The following is an 18895-nucleotide window of genomic DNA, read 5'->3' on the forward strand; positions in this document are numbered from 1 at the left end:
TTCCACATTGTTAAGCATGGAAGCAAAGCCTATGGAATAGTGCAGCATTTTCACAAGGCATGATGTTTAAATGCTGCTCTACAGACTTCTAGAAACTGTGATCTTTCCCTGCCTTTGGCAGCAGGGTGTAGGGGAGAGAGAGAATGAGTGATTGAAAAATGTGTTTATTATACTGGTCTGTCAACTTTTCTTTGGTTTTCCCATGGTTGAAATTAAGTAGGAATTTTTGATGGAATTATTTTATGAAAATATTTATACATGAGCAGAGTTAATCTAAATGAAAATAATATATCTATATGGAGAAATAATACAGTATCCATGTTCTTTTCAAAATAAAAGTGTTTTTTACTTAACATCCAGTAAGTTAATGAAAAATGCATTGCAGTGTCAAAGATTAGACTCAGACATGGTCTACCAGTCTAAAGTCTGTAAATACTACATCAGTGAATTTTTTTTGATATTTTTTGTTCTTTTCTTTTGTTTTTCTTAGCATGATATTTTGACTGATGATTTTAGAATTTCAAAAAAAGAAAAACAAACAAACGAACAAACCCACAAGTTCAACTGGTAATACGCATATGCTCACTGTAGCATGCTCAAACTCCTACTTGCCTTAAAGAAAACTGAGTTCTTCCCAACCTGCACTCCTCCCAGAAGCCATCATTTGCATAGAACTACACTTGGGCATCCTTATCACAACTTTTAAGACTTCTCTTTGATGGCTTCTTGTCTAGGCTGTTACTTTGGAGGTGGGGAGGGGTCATCAAAGAAGCCTTCTATGTCCCTCTTTCTCACCTGTGATCCTGCAGTCATTGATAACAGTGCAAAAGGAGCTTCCTTGATGAGTATTCCTTAACATTAGATTTTATATTCATACGTTCAATCATATTAGAAATTCAATGGTAATGTTATGCAAAAATTTTATAATATTTAAATTTTTATGAATTTCATATACATTTTATAACCTGATTTAGATAAACATAAGATACTAAAATGGAAGCAGGATCACAGAAAGCTAAGAAGGAATTGTTAGTATCTACTTGAATGTCTGTATTATTATTATTATTATTATTATTAATTAAGGCACATATCATTTTGTATGTTTTATGCAGCATGGATTTTTAAAAGACTGTTGTTACTTTGCAAATAAATTTAGAAAAACCAAAAAAAAAAAATAGAATATATAACACTCAACATAGAGTATTACTATATGAAATAGAATTTATAACAGTATTATATATAATACACATTTTTGAAAATGTGAGAGTTTCTGTATTTACTTCCTTTTGTTATAAAAAGGACATCTTAGCAATACTACTAATAAAAATACATATCATACTAAATATCATGGTTTTCTATTTGATTTTTATGATTTTTTTTCTTCATTTTATTTTATTGTTCTCTTTTCCAAAAACAAAAAACAAACAAACAAACAAACAAAGAACACTAGATAATTAAAGGTTCTAGAAAACATTTTGCATCGACAATTTTAGTTCCAATTTTGGTCAGTTAATTTTATAGTTATTCATGGAGGTCAAGATCACTTTATAGATTTTTTTTTTTAATCTTAGGAAGAAACTTGATGAATTTGATTATTACCTTATTGATTTTTTTCATTCTTGGATCCTGTGACAATCCATCTGCAGTTATTCTCAGATAAAATATCTACAACTGTACTAGTAAAACTCAGGGCAAAGCAGCTCTATGTAGTAGTTAGAAACTATTTCATAAAACATTCTTTTATAGAACAGTAATGTAGTCTATCATTCAGTCCAATAACGAAAGACCAGTGAGGTGTGCCCAGGTCAAGTGAGGACACCAAGGCACAAAGGCAGCTTCAGAACTTACAAAGATGTCACAGCCATCATGAATTAAAGCAAGATCCTTTAGCCAAACCTGGACTTCCCAGATGCGGTAAAATTGTTCTTGAGGAAGTTGAGCATGGTACTGATTTTAAGGTATCATTTTTCCAAGTTATTAGTCACACAAATCATCTTTATTTAAATAATTTCAACAGATTAGTCACAAGTATATTTTGCTAATCAGAAAGCTCTGGAAGACACTGTGGCTACAGATTTCTTTCAAATCAAAATCATTACCTTTAAGGTTAGATTACCTTTAATACAGATTTAAAAGAAATAGTGTCTTTAAATGTATGGTCTGGGTTCATTTGTGCAATACAGATTCTTATTGGAAAAAATTAAAAATTCAATTCTTTTTAAAATAAAGTAGAAATTCATGAATGCTTGGCATAGACTAATAATAGTTGTTGATGCCAAGGATATTACACCATATACTGCAATCAATGAATGCAAATTAACAGCAAAGTTATTAAGATACAGTCCCCATATAAGTGAGACAGTATGGAGATACATTAATTTTACCTAAGACATATGAGAGTTTTGAACTGACTAATTTGGCAATCATGTTTGTAAACTAGCAGTGACTATGAAATAAGTCATATACGTTCTTACTTTTAACATACCATATAAGACCTTGTAATGAACTGGTTTAAAAGTACTTCCATGGGATAATTTTCTATGTTGCTTACAAAGAGTTTTTCCTAATCAGAAGAGTGGAGCTACTTAATGAGATTGGGAAACTCAATGTATTTTGTAGATACTTTCTGTAAGTTTGTAGAGATCAAAATTGTGATACAGGTCATGTGGTTTTGTTATGATTTTTATGTACTTTTAGTTACAAATTATTTCTAAGTAGCTCTTTTATCAAAGCAGTTTAAGATTAAGTAAAATATGGGGAGATACAGATAGAACCATAAATTAATGCTATCAAATTCTCATCTGAATGCAAAAGAATGCAAAAGACATGCAAGCAACTACGCAGTAGTTGACTTACTATTGTGAACTTTGGTTATATTATGAAGACTTCTTCAGGATAAAGCTTCTACCCTAAAACTTCCTACAACTAACAATGTGAACTCCTTATGATGTCATTTTTAAAAAAGAATGGGAAAGACAACTAAGATCAAGTATTTCTAGAACATGTTGTTCATAATACATAGACATTATACAATATAGGCAGCCTAGCACAGAATTATTTGTAGAATTACACACTGGGGGTATTTTGCTGGGATTATATGTCTCTTACTTTATTCTTGGAAGGATATAGTATTGTGTATTTAGTTCCAAAGTTTGTGAATATTCTATATTGTTTAGTTTTTATGTTCACAAGAACTGTATACATTTATGTATGGATAAGACACAGTATCGATCTCTTAAATCATTAGAAAAAAATACAATTTTTCCAGTGATAAAGCCAAAAGTTTAAGTAAATATGAAAAACATATTCCTGTACTAATACTTTCCTTCTTACACTATCATAAACATTGACCTACCTAGCTATTATCTGTCTATATGCACATGATTGATTGTGTGCAGACACTTACGTATCACTGTGTTCTCTGAGCAATTATTTTATTCCACATTTAGTTAGATAATATAGATGTTATCTGAATAATTTACTTAAAATGCTCTTCTCAAAACAGCTAAAATAGCTAGGTGTAATGGTACGCACACTAAAGTGCCAAGAGACTGAGACAAATTTAGCTGAAGGGTTGTCGGTTCTACATAGATTTTGTCTCAAAAACAAACATAAGCAGATCCCTTGAAATAATTATAAGAGCTGATTATGCTCAATCAGTTGAATTGGGTTTAATCTCAAAACAAACAAACAAACTAACTAACTAGCAACTTACAGCAGGAGTAGTAGCATGCAAAAATGAAAAGCCAACACTCTTATGAAGAGAAAAAAAGAAAGGGGGATCCAAATAACCTCTAGGCAAGTATTATCGGCATTTGTTCAGAATAGCCTACCTTAAAGGAAGTGGACAGCAAGAAGAACACATCTGAGGTCGTTCTCAATGTTCCCACATGCACTGTGACTCATGTATATGTGAACTCAGACACATTAAAGCCACACTCACATATACACTATATCTATCTAGATTTAATATATCTGTATCTCTATATATTCATGTTAGTATATATATATATATATATATATATATATATATATATATATATATAGTAAATATTAAAAATAAATTAGAAAATAAAATATCAAACATATGTATTGTCAAAATTTATTATGCACTTATTTATTTGCTTCATTTAATATAAATTTTATACAGTTTAATATAATAACATATAAACCATTGCTATTATTTTGATTATATAGAAGTTTCCAAATAAGTTAGCAGAAAAAATTTATATGTTCAAGCTTATTATTGCTTAAGACATTTAATGAATAATCCACTGGATGGCATTGTTATAACATAGCGTATAATTTACTTAATGATTTTACTTTTATTGAACTAGAAATTTAGATACAAAGTATAAACATAATATAGCTCTGAAACAAAAGGTAATTTTGTTTTTCTTCTTGTTCAATTCTGTTACAGTCCAATTTAAAAACATTTTAATAGGCTATCTAAGATAAGAAAAGTTTGGCAACTCAGCACCTCCGAAGATGTAGTCTCTTGAAGGGTAACTAATTGCCTTTGTATTCTGTCTAGGTGTTGAGGAAAAGCTGAGAGGATGAAGGCTCTAAGTCCCCAGTGGAAGCATGATATGGCGGCGCAGAGCTGGTGCTGAATTGTCCTCTCTGATGGCTCTATGGGAGTGGATAGTACTGAGTCTTCATTGCTGGGTTTTAGCGGTTGCTGCTGTCTCTGACCAGCATGCCACAAGCCCCTTCGACTGGCTCCTCTCTGATAAGGGACCCTTCCATCGCTCACAGGAGTACACAGATTTTGTGGACAGAAGCCGACAGGGATTTAGCACAAGATACAAGATATACAGGTATGAAAGAAAGGCAATTACAAATATCATACTTGGAGGTTGTGTGTAAATAAGGGCTGTTCCATTGAAAAGTAACAGAAGGGTTATCATTACTTTTAAAAACTTTTATTAGTCTTCAGCCTAAATGGGAATAAAAATCTTGTAATTAGTCACTGAGAAGTTTTGTCAACTTGTCCATGTTTACAGGAAAGTAATTGTATATTCTTACCCTTGAAAAAAAGTGAAAGTATTAATATAAATGAGAGCCTGACAGATGCATATGATAGGAAACAACACAAAAGGTCTCAGATATGTTTGTTAAGGTTTTTTTTTAAAACGTGAAGTCTAAGTTATACAAAAGAAGTCATATATTGGAACAAGCAAAAACTGATTATTCCCATACAGCTCAGAGTCCGTTGAACAGATGATTACTAGGGGTCACTTAAATGAATTAGATCATATTTATATTTGTCACTAGTGATGTTTATGCAAATTATTGCTTTGTATTGTTTCTTTGGGAAAGACTGGGCAACTCCCAGTTTTTGGCATTTGTGAAGAATAAATTTTAGCTTATCATTTTTCTGTCTGTAACTACTCAGATAATGTTCTATAAATATTTTATTTCATGCAGTATGTGCACCAGAGGGCAGTGTGTTTCAGGTCTGTGCATAGTCTTTTATATAGAATAAAGAAAAAAATTATAAGTTTTATTTACAGACCATATTTGCAGAAGATGCAGAATATATACAAGTTCCATTTATTATTGAACTGATCACTCCAATACCTTAGTCCATTAGTCCTTAGACCATTGTGTCTAAAAAGCAGGAAAAAAAATCTTAGTCTGAATCCTTAAAGACAGTGATATATATTAAGTATCTTCTGTCTAAATTTATCAGATACAGAAAGGGCATGAGATTTCTAGCATTTTTTTGTGAATATTTGCTGACTTAAGAAGCTCCTCTTTATAAACTCTGTAAAGAAACTGGACTTTAAGACTGTGAATGTCTAACATTTAAGCCATACAAGATTTTTGACAGACAGGCAGGCTGACAAGAAAGCATTGATTTATGTTTTCCTGGGGTCTCTCTCTGGAGCTCTAAGATCTCCTGTGTACTTTTTCTGGTGGCTTGGTCTATTGGCCAAAAGTGAATAGCAGACTGCTTCCATATGTTTCTTCAGATTTTTAGTTGAATCAAATCATTATTTGGGCCACAACAGTTAAAAATGTTGTGAAGGAAACAAAATTTGAGAGTCTTTGCAAGGTTCATCTACTGCTTGGTCTTTAGGAATCTTAAAGTGACTTTCATTTGTCTTCCTTGTGTGTTTTGTTTGTGGCTTAAATAGCATGTTCAGGTGTTAAGTAGATTTTTAAAAATCAAAGCTGAAAATCCACCTGTTCTGAGCTGGGTTATAGCATTTTAAATGCTTTCGTGCTTTTCTAATGATGCAATCTTCATTGATAATTGCTTTGAAATGAAAAATGCAACCTCTGAAATTGGAGATTTTCAGTGTTGGTGAGAATAGGAACTTGGTTTGTACAAAGAGCATTTCTTTAAGAACAGAGGTTGCTATATAACTTTCCACACAATGTCATATATGCAAAAATTTATTTTGAAGATACTGACTTCATTTTTGAAAGGATAGGCAATCATAGAATTAGACATTAAAATAACTTTATAGGGGTCGTCCTTTTTTATCCTTTATTTTTCTTAAAAATTAGTTATAGATGTTGGGCAGTGGTGGCACATGCCTTTATTCCAGAACTCAGATGGCATAGATACGGGCACATCTCAGAGTTCAAGGTCAGTCAGGGTCTACAGAGCAATCACCAGACTACACAGAGAAATCATGTCTTTCATAAAATAAAAAATAAAGTTATTGACTCTTCAAATTTGTTCATATATTTGCCATAAATACTGATATGAAAATTATAGATATTAGCAACACAGATGGAAAATTAATATATTCCACATTATATACTTGGCTTATCATTTTAAAGACCATATGATTTTCTAAAGTAATCAGCCATATCTACTATTGCTTATGACTGCCATAAAATCCTTCATGTGGCATATTACATTGCCAAATCTTCTGGAAGACATTAGCTCTGAATTTAGAACATATTAAGCATGTTAACATAATTAGGTCAAATTTCTTTCATGAGTCTTTCTTCATTTCATCTCCTTTCCTGGAAGCATATCTTCTCTTTCACTTCAAATGCTAGAGCAAGATGAGATTATTAAAGATCACTGGTTTCACATACCCCAAAACCGTATAAAATTCTTTTCTCCCATTTCAAAAAGGTGCAATTTTTGTTTTTTGCTTTTTGTTTGTTTGTTTTTTTGTAAAATAAAAAAGGCCTCTGTCTGTATTTTTTAAAACAAGCAAATATAAAGTACTATTAAATTTTATTTCTGGAAATTATGGGAGCAGTGTCTCATTTGAGATGTGTAGCAGTCTCTGCTGCAGAACTCCTTTTGCTGTATAGTAACAATGCAAATAACCTCCCTATGCCACATTAGACATAAAGTTTTACAAGTGTAAAATGGTAGATATTTGTATTACTACTATTCACTATGTAATACTGTGACATATTAAACTGTGAAACCTTTGTTATTTATTATTGCATTTTATTTAAATGATTTGCCAATTTTTTTTTTGTTTATTAAATTGGGCAAGTTTAAACAGAAGTGCCTGAGAACTTGTACTGAAAATTTTATGAGTGACTCCAGGAGTTCTCCATGGCTTAGGATCTGGAGGATATAGAATCTTCTGTCCACTATACTTCTGTCCACTGGTTGTAATTTAAAAATGGAGTTTTAAATGATCATCATATGGTTTGAAAAGAGAATCAAAGCATGCAGCATTAAAAGGTAACATAAGGGTCTGTGGACATATGGCTCCAGAGGACCAAGAATCAATTTCAAGCACTTACATGATGACTCACAATCAACCATACTTGTAGGTCAAAATAATCCAATGCCCTTTTAGGACCTCTGTTGGCCTGACATTGTCATGTGATACATAGGCACATCTAGGCAGAATACCCATAAAAAATATACACAAAATAAAGTTAAATAAATCTTTAAAATAACGAAAAAGAAGTAATAAAAGCAGTTACACCGTAGACATGTTTGCCAGTGAAACATAAAGTAGAAATAAAATTATTTAGTTTTTAATAGGGAACTTAACTTCATAGTTACTTGGCAAAGATTTCTAAGGCAGTGAGTTTATCAGTGTTTGTACAAGTTTCTCCAGCAAGTCAACCTAACAAGGTATATTGATAAATCTCCACTTAGCAATTTAACATCTTATAGGAAGCTAAGATGAGGAAATTTCTATCAATAATGCAAGCTGATGTCTCTCTTGAAGCACTCCTGTGTATTCCAAGCTCACGCCCTTCATAAATTTTGCTCCGTTAATAGAAACTACACAGCGTTTAAACTTCGAATATGGTTTTTAAAAGTTCTTTCGACTTTCCTTATCCCATTCTTTAGTAAACTACCTGCAGAAATAAACTGTGATGTTGTGTGGGTGATTTTCTTAGAATTCAAAGTAAGTATAGATAAGCAATACTATTATAATTTGTTTTTTTGCTTTTTTTTTTGCATTCTTTTTCAAAGAATGTTGTAATGCAACAGTAGAGAGAAAAAATTACCATCCATTCTGTGCTTTACTAATTTTTAACCAAGCTTCTTGAATAAATTCTTAAAAGGGACATGATCAAATATATTAATAAATACAAATACATTATCTTGAACTTCATTTCTTGAAGTTTAAATGCAAGTAAAGCAATGCTGTTTGCTCAAAATAGCCTCACATAGTCACATCAGTGCTACCTTCTGGGATGTCCTTGATTGTATGCTATTTCTATAAAGCCATATATATACATATACATATATCATATATATGCATGCATTTTGCTATACATATTTAGAGAAAATAATTTAAAAGAAAAAATCTTACAGCGGTTATCTTTCTAAAAATTATACAGACTTACATGACTGCTTCACATATCACAGAATATGTATCCAATGTGAAAGGGTGGTTGATTCATTAAATAACTCTTTGTTAAGAGTGTGATTACAAAAATATTAGTCCAATATATTATTATTAAATATGCAAAATATGTATTTTCATGGTTAAATGATGTTCATAAAAACAAAATATTTCCAGAAGAATAATTTGAATATCTTCACAGTATTGGGATTTTAAGGATATCTTACATCATAAGGCAATTCATATGAACCCAGTTATCACTCAGGAATAATAACATTGACATGAAAATAGTGAACATTAGTCGCAGGTTATGCTCTATAAGAAAATCTTAAGTGAAGGAAATACAATATATTTATATATAGTGTGATTAAACAAAATCAAGCAGCTTGTTAGGAACAATGTTAAAATTGTATTACATATGCTGAAATTAGAAAAATCCAAGATAATGATAACATCATATTTCTCTCTATATATGTTGACGATGATAATATGCTGATGTCTTATAATTAAAATCTGTAGTCATAATACAAACATTGCAAAGAGAATGTTACAAGCTTTGAGTTAAAATAAGACAGTGTCAAAGTGAATTAATAGTTCCTTGGAACTATCTCCAAATTCAATATACACATTTGAAGATTTTTAAATCTTCATAACTTGCACACAAATGCAGTTTTATGCGAGACATTTATTCCATTACATTTCCATAATAAATCCACTGTTAAAAGAAATAATCATTTCTTAATTGATAGTTAAATATATATATATTAAAATATATATATTTTCTACAATTAAAAAGAATAAATATTCAAAGATTTTAAATACAAAACAGGATAAAGTGGGAAAAGATGAAAGCATTCATATAAATTTTTTTTGAAATATTTTTTTCATAATTACAGAAAAATAAGTCTCCATGTATAAGTAATTTTATTGGATTAAAATATCTTGATTTTTGAAATGTACTCTACCTGTGTTAAATACGTATTGATAGATCTCACTCAGTAAATTAACCTTTTAAAATAATAAATATATACTGCTGTCAATGACCTAATGAAATCTGTAACTGTTTAAGGTCTCATAATTTTGGGGTGATTTTCTATATAACAGCATAATGTATCAAAGTCTTATTTATTATAAAGGTAGGTGAGGCAAGGATTTATATGTTTTTTTCTTTTCTTTCTTTTATTAATAATTCCATTCATTTACATCTTAAATGATATTCCACTTCTCGATTACCCCTCCCCCAACCCCCCCCCCCAATCCTACATGTGCCCTCCTCCCTCCCTTTTGCCTGTATGAGGGTGCTCCCCCACCCACCAATACTTTCCTGCCCCACATATCCAGCTTCCGCCTACACTGGAGCATCAAAATTCCTCGGGACCCAGGGCCTCCCCTCCCATTGCTATCAGGTAAATCATCATTTATCACATATAACACGGATTATAGAGACGGCATAGATTGGCGTACTGCAGTAATAATTTACACATACTGAAGTAAAATTCATGGAGATTGTTTACTTAGTGCCTTTTAAATCCTGAAATAATCTTTTAAAATCTTCAACGAAATAAGATCTACAGTTGATAACATTAAAACTCAGAACAACAGATAAATTAAGCTTGATAGTGAAATGAATGTCAAGACATGGAAGGAATGTCAGTAGTTTAACAATTGGCAAATCTTTTTAAGCTACAAAATAGAGTTGTCTTAACCATTCGGGCAAGAGCAGCAGACAGGAAGTCAATTCAAATTCAGATGTCAGTGTCATCGTTGCTTTCAGGTGTCTACAAGCTCAGAAAGCTGTCACGTGCTTCATAAGAAGGTAGGCAGTCTTCCCTTGTCTGTGGACCTAATTTGTGATGTAGTCATACTGCAATGACTTCTTCATCATATATGTAGGAAATGATAGAAGAATAAAGGATATAGAAATCTGAAAAATATACCGTATGCTATCTTGTGAAATACATTATTTGTAAGATGGTATTTATTTATATTTTAATTGATTTTGTCATGTTTCTTTACATGTTTATCTGGAAAGTCTAGAAGGAAATACATGAATAGTGATACTGAGCATAATTTCTTAATTAGATGGAGAGGTGGTTTTCTAGAACTCGGTTCTAATGCCTAGAATCCAGGAAAATCTAGACATAACCTTATATTTCCATAAACTCAGTTAGAGACCCTACATCAAAAAATAAGCAGGAGATGGATATAGGAAAGTAAATTATGCCAAATTCTGGTCAGTACAAGCTTACAGGCTACATAGATAAGCACAGCCTTATACATGCATGCATACACAAAACTATACCAAATACATATACAAATACACATGCGCACAGAAACATAAAGTGTCTCAGTTCATTTCTTAGCAACATGTACGTTCTGGCAAAATTCACTTTATGAAACCCAATGCAGAGAAATATAAGGCAATAACACAGCTGGATTTGTGCTCTACAAAACTTTGGGTGAATATTCTGGTTACTGAAGTAAGAAATGTTTTACCATGACAAATGATGGAACTAGTAATCATCTTAAACCCCTGTGGTAGGGTTCAGTTTTCATATTAATTACACACAAACACAGATGTTCCTTAACTATTAAACACACTTGTAAGCATATCATTGCATTTTAAAGCTCTCAAAATATTACTCTAAAGATATAATGATATAAATATACAGAAGTTAATTTTAAGAAAATTAGTTAGTTGCTCTGAATATTGTAAGTACTACAATACTATTGACAACCAATCACATTTCATTTCAGTAATAAGAAAATTTCAAAAATCTTTGAAAGCTCAGTAAAATAACTAAAAGTAATCCATAAAAGCTTAGAAAACAGTATTTTGTTGAATTATGTGATGTACTTTTACAAAAAAATTGAGCCCAAGTAAAATTAAATTCCAAAACAGTTTCAAATAACTATAAATGAAATTATAAGACATATCAAAATTATTATAATAAAAGTATAAAAACTAATAAAGATTAACTGATGCTGATTTTTATATTGACTATTTGTGAATGTAATCAAGTTTTATTGCATAGACTGGTCATCCACAAAATACCTTAGAAGTCTTTTAGGAAAAGAAAATATATTTTTGTCACAGAGTAGGAAATAGTAAACAAGCTTAATCCAGTCTCTGTTGTATGGTTGTTTTCTTTCCCATGTGATGCCACTCAGTCCCACATAAAATGATCCTGAATCCCATGTTACAAATCATTATTTGATGGCATGTACCCAATGGACTTTCTTATCCTTGAATGTCACTGCCACTTAAGCAATTGCTAATTCATATTAATCAGAATACAGACGCTGATTTTTTTCATCTTTCTATTTATACTTCTGCTCCTTGAGCAGGACAGTAATTTTTCTATCAAGGACAACTCTTTTTTTTTTTTTTTTTTTTTTTTTTTTTTTTTTTTTTTTTTTTTTTTTTCGAGACAGGGTTTCTCTGTATAGCCCTGGCTTTCCTGGAACTCACTCTGTAGACCAGGCTGGCCTCAAACTCAGAAATCCGTCTGCCTCTGCCTCCCAAGTGCTGGGATCAAAGGCGTGCGCCATCCTGCCTGGCTCAAGGACATCTCTTTATATTTACATCTGCCTGACTTAAAACACTAAGTGCATCTCAACAAAATATCTTTTATTATAATGATAAACAGGCATTTTAGGTTATTTTTTTCTACCCTTTGGGAGTAATCAATTCTGTGAAGACAGATTCCTCAGATTTTAGCATCTTTACTTTTATTATACTTTTGTAACCAGATCTGTGAACATAACTACTCAGTTTCATCACTATATATATTTTCAATGATAAGATCAATCCTCCTATAATAAAAATAAATGGGAATTCATAAGAATGTGTAGATCATCTTTTTACCTCAAGTTAAGCTTGGGGCTTTATAACTGTACTTGCTTGTCTTTTACAAGTGTTTTATAAATATGTCCTTCATAATAACAGGTGAGAGTTTTTATACACTTGTGTGTTCCGGGCTGTTGGCTATAAAACCTATTACTTCTTTTTCCCTAATATCTTCAAGCTTTTGTTTCTTATATATGATTTTTAAGGGTTTTCACATAATGGAAGTTATTAGTCCTAGTGGTTGAATTTCTGAAAATTATTTCATTAGCTTGAAGCACAATGCACAGTTCAGTGATAAATTATGAATATTCTAAGCAGAGTTTTACACATAAGTAAACACAATTACTGAGCACATTTATTCAGTGCATCTACCACTGAGATTAAATCATGTAACTGACTTTAAATTTTGTTAATCTTAATTCAGAATTTAACTCTACCTAGAAATTCATACTGTCAACACCCATTGGAAATATGAGTATAATTCCTTTTAAGAATAAATTCATTAACTTATGATGTTAAGGATTATAATTCAATTCCTAAAGGGTCTATTCTTAAACTCAAGTATGAATAATTTCTTTATTATATTTAAGAATATGATTTTTAAATAACTAGTTAAAATTTATAATTTTTTCATTCTTATTGTTTATTTTATTTACATTTCAAATGTTTTTTTATTTAAATCATCAAATTTTATTTGACAATTAATTACAATTTACTTGTAATAAGCCAGGTACTGTTAAGAGACCTTTTCATGACTTTGTCTTCCTGAGGGGAGTACTGTAGTCATGGAAACAGAATCTTTAATGGTAGGGATTAAGAATTTTCACTTCTGCAAAGCTCTATGCTGATGGATGATTAGTCAAATGTGGACTGTACCTTGGTGATGTAGCTCTTTATTTTCTCTATGTTATATCAGAACTTTGTTACTTGACACACTTTCTGGTTTTGGGGTGGGGGAACTCACCAGTTATGATGCAGTAGAACAGCCCCAGATTATTTCCCCTTAACACATAGACTTGAGGGAGAATATCTAAACATGAGAACAGTAGTCTGGAAAATGCATCACAACGTCACGGTCATTCCAAGGCCACGATCATCACTTGTTTGTTTGTTTGTTTCATGGAAGCATCTGTGTAATACAAGGGTAAACTGTGTAGGGCTCTGGGTGTATTGGTGGTATCCATGAAGGTACAACTGCATAGGCTAGTAACCTTGGAAACACGACTGCCAAGAATCCCTGTGTCTGTTTTCCCTCACAATGCCAGGCAGAGTGAGACTACATTTCAAATGTTATTTTACCAGTTTACCCTCCACAAACTCCCATCCTATCCTCTGCCCCTGCTTCTATGAAGGTGCTCCCTCATCCACCCACCCACTCCTTCCTCAACATGCAACAAATTTTATGTTTTATTTGAAAATTGAATTCATATTTTTTGCTATTGAGATGAAAACATAACAATGCCAGTTCATGTGGTTATTTATGCAAGGTTATGAATCATGAACTAGGGATGAATAATTACAACTTTAGTATGAAGTAAGTAAGTTGATTATATGGTGTGTCTGGTTGCATCTCACCATTAACTCTGATTGTCACAGTCCATAGGTACTTTTTTCACAGTTAAATAGCCCAAAACATTACTGTTGTCCTGGCTGTCCTGGAACTCATTATGTAGACCAGGCTGGCCTTGAACTCAGAAATTTGCCTGTCTCTGCCTCCCAAGTGCTGGGATTAAAGGCGTGGTGCGCCACCATGCCAGGCTACTGTTGTCTTTCATTCTAACTAGTCTGGGCCTATTTTTCCTCCTTTTTTTTTTTCTTTTTTTCTTTTATTTTATTGGATATTTTCTTTATTTACATTTCAAATGTTATTCCCTTTCCAGATTTACACTCAGGGAACCTCCTATCCCACCCCCATCCCACCCCCAACCCCTGCTTCTTTGAGGGTGTTTGCCCATACACCTACCAACTCATGCCTCCCAACCCTGGCATTCCCCTACACTGGGGAATTGAGCCTTCACAGGACCAAGAGCCTCTCCAGGAATTGATGCCAGACAAGCCCATCCTCTGCTACATTTGCAGCTGTGGAGTCCTGGGTCCCTCCATGTGTACTCTTTGTTTGATGGTTTAATCTCTTGACCTTTTCCGGATAAGGGGGCTGGTTGGTTGACATTGTTTTTCTTCCTATGGGGTTGCAAACCCCTTAAGCTCCTTCAGTCCTTTCTCTAATTCCTCTGTTGGGGTCCCCTTGCTTAGTCCAATGATTGGCTGCCTGCAAGAGTGGAGCAGACTGAAGGTAAGGCCATCCAGAGTCTGGGTCTTTCAAGATACTAATTTGGATATTTTGAAGTGGGCAGTACACCAAAACTTACTGAATTTTGTGAGTTTGCACAAACTCTTTTTGTATGCTCACTTTCTTTTCCACGTCTTTGAAAACAGTTTAACACACACACACACACACACACACACACACACACACACACCACACACGTATACACACACACGTACACACACACACACACACCCATATACACACACACGCATACACACACACCACACACACGTATACACACACACGTATACACACACACCCCACACACGTATACACACACGTACACACACACGTACACACACGTATACACACACACGTATACACACACACACACACCAAACACACGTATACACACACACGTACACACACACACACACACATACACACATGTACACACACACACACACACACACACACACACACACACACACTTTAAAACAGTTGCATGAGGCAGGAAGACTTGCTTGGCCAGGATTTCGCATGTCCTTTCTCCAGCAGAGATTCCCTTGCTGCTCACTTAAATAGATATTAACAGCTCACTAATTAAACTACCTCTTCTGTCAGCCTGAAATTAGCAACAGCTTAAAAAAATAGCAAAGGCTCCACTTTGCTGTGTCTGTGTGCTGTCTTATCTTAAAGACACACACAGCTATTATTGAAAAACACACCAGAAAAATTAGAGTTAAGTAAACACACTCAATTAAAATGAATTAAAGTATTTCTTTACAAAATCCAATCATTCAAAGACTGACTGCAACGTGTAAAGTCATGTTTTGATATAATACTAAATTCAACAATTAAAAGGAGTTTTTTTTTTTTTTTTTCAGATTCAATAGACAAACAAATGGATAGGATATTTTGCAGTTATTTTAAAAATGAGAGGTACCTGTCTGATAAAGAACCTAATGATTGAATAACTACAAAATCCAATAGTACTCAATGGAATTGTCTTCAGTCCTCTATGGTACTTCAAGTGATCACCTACCCAGTCCTTAAATACCTTAAACATCTTGAACTGCATCACATCCCAGGATGACTGAATTCACCCAGATAACATACAGATTTCCTGTAGCTTCTTTCTTTTCATATTACTTCTCAGTAATTAAAATATGTATAGGCATTCAGATTTTTGTAGAGTTCTGTATTGATTGACTTTCTTTATCATGCAAAAAGTCTAACAATTCAATTTAAAAACAAAATAATTCAGTCTATTTTAACTTTTCTCCTTGCTTCACTAAAACCTGTACATATGCAACTTGGGGTGTTTCCTTTGTATTTTGAACACAGAATATTTATTATAAAGAATTAGTTTTTATAAGACATTATTTCTCAAATATTTTCCAAATCTCTTCTTTCCTTTTGATCATATAATGCATTGAAACTTATTTTATTTTTCTTAATTGGTATTGTGTATAATAATGTTAACTTACGTATTTTGTCATTGTTTTAATTTAAACTGTCTCCCTTATAATGAAAAAAAAAAAAAAAACAACATAGAGCTATAAAGCTAGCTCATAGAGCTAGCTGATTGACTTTGTAGAAATTTTCACTGTAGACAGTGATTCATTCCTGTATGCTCTCTTCCTCATGTAGCACACATGCTAGGAAATAAAGAAACTCCCAAGACTTACTTCTTCTGGCATTTCATTAAAGCAAAATTGATCAGTCCATCTTTCTGACAGAATCAGATTCATATTATTGAAACCATGGGAAATTTCACTGTTTATGAAAGGTGAAAGTTCAAAACTACACAGTAGGAAAAATTTAAGACTTTTACCTTAGGTTCAATATCAGAATTATTTTGAGATTCGTTTGACATGAAAACGAATTTAGTGAAATCTAAGGCTTAAAACATTGACCTGATTTTTCCAGTTTATTTCTACATTGTCTAAGCAACGTATACCAAGTAAACCCATAATTGCCTCTAAAATTAGAACTATAAAACACACGAATAAGTACGCTTAAATATATCTGATGGCAACATTAGTTTTTGTGAAGTCAATAGTAGTATTTTCATTCCAAATTGCACACCAGACTACAAACATGCAAATAGGTCCTGTTTTTTATAGTGTATTTTGTGTAAACTTTTTTTTTTTTTGAATAAAAGAGTTATTGGGAAGCATTGCCCTAAGATACCTTGGATATTACGCACCAAGTAAGAAAAGTCAACAACAGCAAATGAGGGGAAAACCATACTTTTCTATGGCATAGCTTTGTCAAGTCCAAACTTTCACACACAAGTATTTGATGTATAAAATTTGGGACTTTAGACATGGATAGCTGTGCACCTATAAAGTGTCAGTTTCGGGGCTCAGGGGTGTCCTCATGCCTGTTGAGTTCCCTTAGAGAATTGTGGAATTGCTCTCTCCTTCATCTCCCACCCAGCTGATCCAGAGACCTGCTTTCATTTACTATATCTCATTTTGAGTTTGTAATGCTCTCCTGCTAATGTAATCTTACATGATTATACTTTCTTTTTTCCTGTCTTCTTTTTCGCATAAGTTTAAACTAGTATTCATTCCTGTTATATATTTACTGGCTTGATGATTTTTAACTCTGACTACTATTTGATTGCAGATGTTACAATTTGTGTTTTACTCACTCATGTCTTCATAAAATTTGATTTGAGAAATGCCTTCCTTCCTTGCTTCTACCAAGACAAAGATGCATTCTACTCAGAATACTACTGATAAAGAGATTCTATGGTAACAATGAATCTGAATGAGTGGAAGACAAGACAAAATAAAACAAAACAAAACAAAATCCCTGCTAGGTTTCTGTTTTGGGACAGAGGGACAAGCGATTTGCAGTGGTTAAAAGGAAGCTGACATAAATACTGATCTTGCTCTCTGGAACATAATGGTATACCTGGGAAGGTGACGATGTTCTTGGCAATTTTTCTTGTTATCACTATGCTAAGAGCTGGCAGTATTTGACTTGCATAATGTCTTCAGGAGAAACCTTTTTTTTTTTTTTTTTCAACCTTATAGGACCTTTCTTCATTGTAGCAATTGCTTTAATATCTACAAATTTGTCAGCTTCGCGTGTACTTCAGGCAGAACTGGTGTTCACATACTCATTAAATGGTACAGAATTGCATTCATTTCTAAATATCTATGTACGGTCCCCGTGAAAGTCATCTCAGTGGCTTTAATATTAAGGACTTAATGGTAAATAAATAAAGATATACGTTTAAAAAAATGACTGCTTAAGTGTATGCATGTGATCCACAAGTATATGGGAGCCGGTAAAGGTGAGAAGAGTGTATTTGATTTGGGGACTTGGAGCTACAAGTAGTTGTGAGTCACTATGTGGGTGCAGGAAACGGAACTGTACTCTTCTTCTAAGCAGTAAGTGTTCTTCATAACTGATCCACTTCTCCAGCCCCTTAAGAACTTTATATATTAAAAAAAGACAACACAGACCATTTGTTTAAATAAATGATGGATTTTGATATTAAAATATGAGTCTCTACAAAGTCAGAATCATTATTTTTTTGAAAAGCAACTATGAGAATATTAACTCAGGTGACATTGATGGGGCTAATGTTTTGAGTTAATTTACACAAAGAGGGAATTATAGCAACCGAACAATAAAAGAGACTTTTTGATTAAAATCAGGTCATAATTATATAACTAAAAAATACTGAAATGTGCCAGGCGTGGTGGCACATGCCTTTAATTCCGGCACTCGGGAGGCAGAGGCAGACGGATTTCTGAGTTTGAGGCCAGCCTGGTCTACAGAGTGAGTTCCAGGATAGCCAGGGCTATACAGAGAAACCCTGTCTCAAAAAACAAAAATTAAAAAAAAAAAATACCGAAATGATATTTAGGACTCTATCATATGGGCTTATAATAAAATATAACAATGTTTTTTCATAATCTTATTTCAAACAACTGAAGACTATCCTTAATACTA

At 32.8% G+C, this 18895-nt stretch overlaps 1 protein-coding gene across 4 annotated transcripts in view; it reads left to right on the plus strand.

The window, feature by feature from the left end:
* The window catches only part of Brinp3 (BMP/retinoic acid inducible neural specific 3), a 361134-nt gene that overhangs the window by 16457 nt on the left and 325782 nt on the right, over positions 1–18895 (plus strand). For all 4 annotated transcript variants that reach the window (XM_021198220.2, XM_029539331.1, XM_021198221.2 and 1 more), the window contains one exon: positions 4535–4820. In XM_021198220.2, the coding sequence (XP_021053879.1) occupies positions 4585–4820 (236 nt within the window). In that variant the 5' untranslated portion in view covers positions 4535–4584. The remainder of the gene's footprint in view (positions 1–4534; positions 4821–18895) is intronic.

Source organism: Mus pahari, chromosome 5 (genome assembly GCF_900095145.1).
Source record: "Mus pahari chromosome 5, PAHARI_EIJ_v1.1, whole genome shotgun sequence".
Taxonomy (NCBI): Eukaryota; Metazoa; Chordata; class Mammalia; order Rodentia; family Muridae; genus Mus; species Mus pahari.